Genomic DNA, 9,479 nt, shown 5'->3' on the forward strand with positions numbered 1-9,479 from the left:
ACATAGGGGGGTGTATAGTTATGCCCCTGTATTTTAACATAGGGGGGTGTATACTTATGCCCCCTGTATTTTAACATAGGGGGGTGTAGATTTAGGCCCCCTGTATTTTAAGGAAGAACATTTATTTATGTACAATACATTATTCATTCACAAAGAAAATTGCTGTCCTTAAAGGTTGGATTTTACAACCTTTTTTGAATTAAGGCATTAAGATCAATTTACAAAAGATGTTTTTTTATACCTCTATTTTACAGCACGGGTGTGTAAATGTATGCAAGCCACTGTAGAGGCTTAGAAAAAGACATGGTAACATCTGTAAGAGACATGTTGAAGTATTTTAGTTTAAGACACTCACCTGATTCTCTGGAATAAAGGACCGGTACACGCTGTGGCTGAAATACGGATTTAAGTTGTCGAAGTCGAGTACGTTGATGGTCACGGTGGCGGTGTCGTTTAACCCCCAATTATCCTGCAGAGGACACAGACGGGACATTTAGGTATTCACCTCATCACGGCTCTAATTCCCTCTGAATGAGCAGCTGTGTTCACTTACCTTGGCCGTCACAAGGAAGTTGTAGTTTTGCACTAAATTGTAGTTCAAACGTCTCTTCAAAATAAAAGCCCCAGAGTTGGTCACAATAAAGTCCTCTGACGTTGGTGCCTAATGACAGAAAGTTACCATCACACATCCACACAGATAACTGTTACTTATCCTGACACTTATATATATACACACATATATAGAGAGAGAGAAAGAGAGAAAAAAGTGACAGAAATATAGGGAAAAACAACAAAAACATCCCAAAAAATGCTGAAAAATTGACAAAGACATTGTAAAAAAGTGAGAAAGATCTTCGGGAAAAGTTAGAAAATGTCAAAAAATGTCGGAGAAAGCTTCAAAAACTTACAAACAACAAAAAACGTCCAAAACTAAAATCGACAAAGAACTTTGGGAAAATTGACAAAAAGTGTCTTAAGGAGGTTTTAACATTCATTGTAGTTTTTTTTTCCAAATGTGGTTATATTATTATTTTATTACAATACTCTTATGCTCTTAATGTGTGATTGGTGGTTTTCTTTCTTTTTCTTTTTCTCTCTGTAAAGTGTCTTTGAGTGTTGTAAAAAGTGCTGTATGAATAATAGGCATTATTATTAATGTTTTTAACATTATTACCATGGAATACGTCACCACGTTGTTTGCGGGGCTGCTGTCTCCGTCGGTAGCTTTCACACGAAGAACCTCGCTCTCCACCTGGTGTGTCTGAAAGAAAAACAAAGGCTGAATGATCCACAGATGCTAATAAACATACACATGCATGTTCTGTTGTTCCTGAACACAACATCTGTAACTACACTTATCTCTAATTTAAACAGTAACTACATTTGTTTGTTTTTCCACCTGGACCCTGTTTCCACTGTTTTGGTGTCCTTTCTGTGATTATGTGACTAATGGGAGCAGTAGTCTGGGAATTTGGTCATAACAACAACATAACCAACAGGCAGTCAGCAAAACAAGAAGAATGTAGAGTTAATCTTTTTGAGAGGCCGATGTTTATCCTATCCCAAGATCCAATTAAGATCCCAAATATTAGCCTTTTAGATTCATAACCCAGTCCTCTAACCAACGGGGGCGTCATTACGTCGACCAGCGTAGAGCTCAAAGAGTTACTACACTACACTATGACCCCCCAGACCTCTCAGGTCATCTGGGACAGGTCTGCTCCTACACTATGACCCCCCAGACCTCTCAGGTCATCTGGGACAGGTCTGCTACTACACTATGACCCCCCCAGACCTCTCAGGTCATCTGGGACAGGTCTGCTACTACACTATGACCCCCCCAGACCTCTCAGGTCATCTGGGACAGGTCTGCTTCCTGTCCCAGAGTCAGAACTAAACAGGGGGCAGCAGGGTTCAGTTTCTATGCTCCTCATATCTGGAACAAACTCCCAGAAAGCCGCAGAGCCGCTGCTACTGTCAGTTCTTTTAAATCAAGGCTGAACACTTTTTCTTTTTGATGTTGCCTTTCTTTAAATGACTGTTCATTTCTTCAATTTTTAATTTCTTATGCTGCACTGTTATTCTTGAGTTTTAAGTGTCTTAATGTTTTTATTTTTAATTGCTTGTTCATGTGTTTTATCGGTTTTTATTTTTTTTAACTGTGTTTTTAACTGATTTTGGGTAAATCGCTTTGAATTGCCCTGTTGCTGAAATGGGCTCTACACATAAAGCTGCCTTGCCTAAATCTACTCTTTGACAAGAGCAGAAACTCAACCCAACGTTAGCCTCTTTTTCTCAACTTTCGCCTCTTGTTACTTCCCTTTGATAGCGTTCGTTTCGGTGGAAAAACAACTCCATCAAAAAGCCCGGTGCATCCCTGGTATTCACATTAGTCACTTACACACCAGTACCTGGGAAAATAAGGTCCAGGTATAAAACAGGACACAGATAACATGAAACGTGACACCAGGTTGTAAAAAACAAAACAAAGTTACCCTTTTATTGACTAATTTTACTGCAGCCTGATTCAAATACTTATAGAAGCAATTTGGGGAAGCAAATTAGATTAGATAAGATTAGATTAGATTAGATTCTACTTTATTCGTCCCACAGCGGGGAGATTTCCTCATTACAGCAGCAGCATGTTCTACAATAAGAGCAAAAACAAACAAATACACAACTAAACACACAACAAGCAAACAGCAGACAGTGAGCAGAAGGTATGGCTGAATGGAAGTGACATCAAATAGTAAAGTAAGTTATCAAAATAGTAGTAAATGGACTAAATCAGACGCAAGAAAACACTTTGAGCAAAAGTCTTTGATCAGCTGAGCCAATTACAGCTGAAGCTTAGATGTCAGGCAGGAGCTGAGATGCTGGACGTCAGCTGATCATCCTAAAATCTACTGAAATGTGTCTGCAGTTTCTTTCTAACAGCGTTCAGTCACTGACCTCAGAGAGAGAAACGCTGTAAGACTTCTCTTCAAATACGGGGCTGTTGTCGTTGAGATCGTTGAGCTTCAGTTTCCGAGTGTTGTTGAGCTGCCGAGGGAAATACATCAGATTAAATCATATTGAAATGATGTAACGTTAGTCTCAGAATACTGCGACTCTTTTACACATTTGATCCCCACCTTGATGACGTCGTCACACATGACAGAGTAATACAAGGTGCTGTCGCTCTGGAAGACATGGACACAGAGTTGAGGAGACTCATAGGACACTGGAGATATATCAGAATCAGAAATACTTTATTCCACAAATAGTAGAAATACCAGAGTAGAAATATGAATAAAGAAATATAAGGAGTGTGGTTATGTACGCTATTTACATAATAAGGAGTTGCAATGTTGATAAGTAATAATAATAATAATACTACTAATAATAATCATAGTAGCAGTTGAGTATTGCACACCTGTCAGGCCAGTGTTATTGCACAAAACAGATAATATTGTCCAGTTTTAACCATGTGTGTGTGTGTGTGTGTGTGTGTGTGTCAGACACTCAGAGGGAGCAGTTATAAAGTCTGATGGCCACAGGCAGGAAGGACTTCCTGTGGTGCTCTGTGGTGCATTTTGGGAGAATGAGTCTATCACTGAAAGTGCTCCTGTGATTTAACAGCGAGCCATGGAGAGGGTGCGAGACATTGTCCAAGAGGACATGTAGTTTGGACAGCGTCCTCCTCTCTGAGACCACCCACAGAGAGTCCAGATCCACCCCCCCACAACGTCACTGGCCTTGCATCGTCCTGCAGATGTTGAAGGACCTCAGCCCCCTCAGCTTTGGTCCTTCCTGGAGAGGGCTTGAGAGTTCTTGGCCCAGTCCAGTGAAGATGTGTTAAATAATAAATCAAAGCATCTTCAACGATGGAATTAAAAACGACTGTCCCTTCACTCCAGCTCAGCAAAGACACAGAAGGATTTTTGCTCTAAAAAAGACACTTACTTGGAAGATATCCACTAACTATTCAAAAAACATCTTAAAGGGCCACAGAGAGCCTTCTTCAGGGTGTAGAAGGCTGTCTGGGCCGCTACATGTGTGTTGCTTCTCTCTAGGTCTTTTATGTTTTCTATTATGAAATAACCAGTGAAATAAAATAATTTTCTACCTATTTCCAACCTATTTTACAGCCTAAACATGCAAACTCTCCGCATCTTTGGGAATTTCTGAGTCTCAAAGTCAGAAAATCTCCCAAATTCTGCTTTCTGGAGCTACATGGAAAAATATGCACCAAATAGGCCACTTTGAAGTGTTGCTGTTTTCATGAAAACAAAAGTTGGGTGACCTTCCCCCCGTAGACTAAAAAAAGTTGGGTGACCCTCCCCTCAACAAAGAATAAAAAGACAAGGCCCTCCCTTATTTTGCCCAGTGGTCCATTCCATAAATATTTGCAATCTTTTCATCTTTTTTTCTTTATGACTATTGACACTTAATAGGTGGAGTGTATCTTTATAAAGCATTTTTGGCTTCTAGCTTCTCCTGCACAATGCTCTAACTTTTTATCTCCTTTAAATCTGCAGCATGTAAAGTCCATTTCTAGGAGACGGGGTCTCGGGGACTCACGGCTGCCAGCGTGTCCGCGTCCAGGGTCTTCTTAGTGCGGACGGTGGCGCTGGTGTCTCCGGGGGTGAAGCTCAGCTCCAGGTACTCCAGGTGGGCCGGGAAGATGTAGGACACCAGCTTCACACCGCTTCCTGCCGTGATCCCGCTCACCACCTCCACCTCTCCTGCAGCATCGTGGGAGCATCGTGAGACGGACACACACATCTCATCACCATGTGATGCACACACAGCACCAGGGTAAGCATGTTTTTTTAACTTATTGGTGAAATCAGGAAAGAAACAAACACAGGTCCTTTGCCTACGTCAGGCCCTAAATAAGTCTAGTGGTTGGGGGAGGAGTTATTGTTTTCAAAAAGTTGACCTTTTTGTAGTTTTTCCCTCATTTTGTATTTAATTATGATGTTTTAACTTTATTTTGATGTCCTTGGCTCACAGATAGTGAGGAGATGTTTTTTGCAGTTTTTTCTTTTCAAAGTGATAATGAAGTCTACAACTTCCCCTTATTAATTATTAAATATACCAATATAAAGCCAGTTTAAATACCAATGGACATAACATGAATGTATTTATCACTATTTAGAGAGAGAGGGTGAAACGAGGTCGATGGAATGATTAAAACAGATTAAACATGAAACCACTTTCAATTTTAAACACTTTCATCAACATTATTTAATCAAAAAGACAAGATTCACTTTATTTATATGTTTGTTTCTTCAAAATGTGGCTTTAAATGTATCTCATTTTGTAATCTTAAATCATAAATATCATTTTTAACTCACCTGCATATCCTTCATCCACTGCACCCACAAGTTGATCGCTACCTTGTTCACAATTTATGGTTGAAGTACCTTGAGGAGAAAAAGAAAGTTTAATATTATATTTATACATACACACAGATTATAGAGACTTAAAAATCCTTTTTTTAACATTGAGGCCAGGGGGCTACAGATGATAAACAGCCTTCTGGTTCATTCTGCCATTTTTAAACCATGTAACACCATGCATTTTATCAATGGGTGGCTGTCAGGAGGTCAGGAGGTTGGTGGTTCAATCCCTGGTCCTGCAGTCCCATGTCAAAGTGTCCTTGGAAGACACTGAACCCCGAGATGCGTGTGAATGGTGAATGGATCCTGTACCATGTTAAAGTGCTTTAAGTAGGTGTTAAGTCTAAAAAAGCGCTATATAATAGTCCATTTACATGAATTTGCTGTGTTCTCTTCCTAAATAAGACGTTGTGATGAGCATATAAGCAACAACCATTACACTACTGACATCTATTCTGCCATGTTGTCTGTTCTGCATTGTTACGCATTAGATTTTTCCTTTTTTGTGATCAAATATTTTTATTTTATTTATATTTAAACAACTAACGTGTCCCGGGACCACAGAGAGGAAAGACAGGGAGCGGGGGGAGAGCTATCTATTTGCTTTGGTTTGAATACTGTGTAGTTTTATCTTTAACGTGCGGCGGACATTGGACTTTAAAGCACTAAAAAGTTCAATGAGGCGTGATCAGATATGATATATGACAGCATCATTCCATGCAGATTAAGGCAGAGTCAAGCTGTCGAGTATTATATTATACGGACTATTCTTGCTGTGGTTGGAGCTTCTCACCACCCACAACGATTGGGATTGATTTAAAGGAAGGTAAACAACCCAGACCATGTATTTCCCTCCAATCCCAGAATGCATCTGTGGTGCAGCCAGACCTTATTTCACAGCGCTGTGGAGACAAAGATTATAGGGTTGCGTCCTAAGTAAAAGGCCTAAGGTTTTAGCCTACTAAATAGCATGTTAGAAGGGAATTTCGGACGCAACCCTTGGACATTTTAAAGGAACAGGAGAAGCTTAAAGTCAGTCCTAAACTGAGCTGGCAGCCAGTGGCGAGAGGCCAGCGTTAGGAGTTATATGGTCCCTCTTCCAGGTACTGTAGTGTACCTGTCAGGAGCTGGTTCTGGGCCTAATGCAGTCGGGACAGGAACCACTGACTGATCCCAGTATACAGGAAGTCTAGTTTCTTACACAATCTGTAGTATTAACATATTAAAAATCCAGATCAGAGAAGAATCAGCCTAATTTTCCTACAGTTTTAAATCAAAGTTAAATCCAGCAAATGCACTCACCTACTGGACTTCCGGTCACGACACACACACAAACAGAGAAAACGAGGAGTCCGGTCCGGATCAGACCAGCGGTGTTCTCCATGACGGCTCGGTTGTGTATTCCCAAAGCCTGAGAGGCAACACTGAGCTGTTCACCTGCTGAATCGCAGGTGATAAGAGGCGTCTGCAGTTTATCGCCCCCCCCCCCCTCCCTTTTCCAGCAATCCTGTTTTATGGCTGGTTATAAAACGGTTCCAGGTGTCACTGATGGTGCCAAAGACCAGGACCAAGCCTGAGTTTCATTTCCCCTGAAACCTCGTGGAAGAATCGGGGTTTTAATCGTCACCGGAGCAAACGTTTGGGCTACATTCATCTTTTCTATCGATGAAGGCTAGCCCTGTTTTACAGTTCAGAAGGGAATTGTCTTCTTGTTTTTAACCTTCATGTGCTTTTTATTGTGTTTTCCTTTTGTAGATTTTCATATCTTTGGGGATTACTGTAAAATGTTTGTTGTCTCTTTGTAAATAGACCAAAAGTCAGAGACCCAACGGAGACATTTGCCCTTTGTTTACACGCAAACAGAGAATTTCCCTCTGAAAATGAGTCTTTTCTAAGAAACTACGGCCTGAAGGGAGATTTAGGAAATCTTTGTTTGCACATTTGCACATAAACTGAGACGAAGGGATGTTTGGGAAGCTGAGGAGTCGAGGAAGAGAAGAGAGAGGAATGGATTTGTTGTCGTTTTTGCTAATTTCGGAGAGCTCTGATTGGCCGACGTGTGCTTGAGCTGCTCGTTACACTGCCACCTACAGGTTTGGCGTGCTCTTGACAGCATTGATGACATCTATACATATTTGTACATGTAACCGAACACGTTTCTAAACACTGACAGCTGTGCACGATGTTATTTCTAAAACCGGAGAGGTTGAAATGTCTATTTATGAAAATAGTCGCCCAAGTGTATACGCGGCGAGAGACTAAGGGTTAACTTTGTTGCAGACATGCAAAACTTTCTAAACAGGCTACATACTCACAATATGAAATGTAAAACATATGCATTGTACAAAGTCTTTGGAGAGTAGACTCCATTGTATAAAATATGTTTTTAAAAGGGTTATGAAAACCCAGACGTATCCCCCCAAACTTAGAAAGAACTTAATGATTGAAAGACGTAAAATGAACAAACACAACTCATGGACAGCAACAACTGATACAGAAAAGAAATGTAGTAATCCAAGCAGGTGTAGTAATTACAGTAAATGACCGGTGACACGAGAATACTCGGCAAGAAGCCGGTGGCAAATTAAAATCTCGGCTAAATGAATCTCGGCGAAACCCAGCGGCTAATTACACTCGGCAATTCACAAAATAAAAACTTCTGCTATTTAGGCCGGTGGCAAATTCAGAAAACAACTCTCGACAATTCAGGCTGGAACAACATAAAACCTAAACTGCAATCTCGGCGAACCCCTGAAATCAAAATGACTCATTGCCTTCATGCCCGGTAGTGATTCGGGCCACAAACAAGCAACGTTATTAACATACATATATATATACATATTAGTGCTGTCAGTTAAACGTGTCATTAACGGCGCTAACGCAATCCCATTTTAACGGCGTACATTTCTTTAATCACGAGATTAACGTTCTTTTTGGCCTAGCAGACTTTGTGTTGTTTTATGTTTCTTCACATGCTGTTGCAACAACTACTAATGTTAGAAAAACTACAACACCCACACCGGATCTGGCTAGACCAGAAACAGAACAACAGGTACGCCGCACACACACACACACACACACACACACACACACACACACACACACACACGGGCGCGCGCCGTTTGGGCTCTCGAGCCGGCCAAAGAGTAGTAACGTTACGTTTTGAGTGGATGGCGAGCACAAGACGCCAAAATGGACGCCGATAAGATTCCGGATGGAAAGTTGACTTTTTAAAACGCTTCACATTTCATAACATGGGCACTTTAAAGCATGGAGGGCATTACGTTTCACTGAGGTCGCTCCTACATCGCTTGTTTTTAAATCCCGTCTAAAAACACATTTTTATTCTCAGGCTTTTAACACTTTACTGTAGTTGCCTTTTAACACTGTCATTTAGCTGTTAAACTGTTTAGAGTTTATTGTGTTCTTTCTATGTTGTTGTTGTTTTTTTTGATCGTACAGCACCGTCGTCAACTGTTAACAGGAGTGAGAAAAAGACTGAACTTAAACGACAAGTAGACACAGGTGCATCACATAAGGGCGGGAACAGGTAATCACACAGGTGGGAAAGTAGAAGACAGGAAGTAAAAGTAGACAACACATGGGGGAACAGAGGGACTACAAAATAAAACAAGAAATGGAAAACTAACAGAAAACATGAAAGAAACTAAACACAGCGACAGAGCATGACACTGGCCTGTCAAATGAAGACCGAAAAAGGCCAAAAGAATATCTTTAAAAAAGCTGTCCTATCAATAGAAGGCCATAAAAAGAGCGAAAAAGAATCTTTCAGAAGAGATTGATACCGTCTTTAACCACTTTACATGTGTTTTCTGAGGTATATGACAGCCAGGGTTTTATTACAGAGAGTCTTAATAAGCAACATATTCCATTGTTACATCGCAAGTAGATAGATAGATAGATAGATAGATAGATAGATAGATAGATAGATAGATAGATAGATAGATGGAGATAGATAGATATATAGATAGACAGATAGATAGATGTATAGAAAGATAGATAGATAGATAGATAGATAGAAAGATAGATAGATAGATAGATAGATAGATAGATAGATAGATAGATAGATAG

At 40.4% G+C, this 9,479-nt stretch overlaps 1 protein-coding gene across 1 annotated transcript in view; it reads right to left on the minus strand.

Annotated features, from left to right (window-relative positions):
* The window catches only part of LOC117952130 (protocadherin Fat 4), a 21,243-nt gene extending 14,457 nt beyond the window's left edge, over nucleotides 1–6,786 (minus strand). Inside the window, exons 1-8 of the mRNA XM_034884251.1 lie at nucleotides 6,690–6,786; nucleotides 5,343–5,411; nucleotides 4,564–4,727; nucleotides 3,135–3,182; nucleotides 2,953–3,042; nucleotides 1,175–1,261; nucleotides 554–661; nucleotides 356–469 (exon numbers count right to left, since the gene is read on the minus strand). Coding sequence (XP_034740142.1) covers nucleotides 356–469; nucleotides 554–661; nucleotides 1,175–1,261; nucleotides 2,953–3,042; nucleotides 3,135–3,182; nucleotides 4,564–4,727; nucleotides 5,343–5,411; nucleotides 6,690–6,771 — 762 coding nt within the window. The 5' untranslated portion in view covers nucleotides 6,772–6,786. The remainder of the gene's footprint in view (nucleotides 1–355; nucleotides 470–553; nucleotides 662–1,174; nucleotides 1,262–2,952; nucleotides 3,043–3,134; nucleotides 3,183–4,563; nucleotides 4,728–5,342; nucleotides 5,412–6,689) is intronic.
* Between the last annotated feature and the right edge of the window lie 2,693 nt (nucleotides 6,787–9,479).

Source organism: Etheostoma cragini, chromosome 2 (genome assembly GCF_013103735.1).
Source record: "Etheostoma cragini isolate CJK2018 chromosome 2, CSU_Ecrag_1.0, whole genome shotgun sequence".
NCBI classification, from domain to species: domain Eukaryota; kingdom Metazoa; phylum Chordata; class Actinopteri; order Perciformes; family Percidae; genus Etheostoma; species Etheostoma cragini.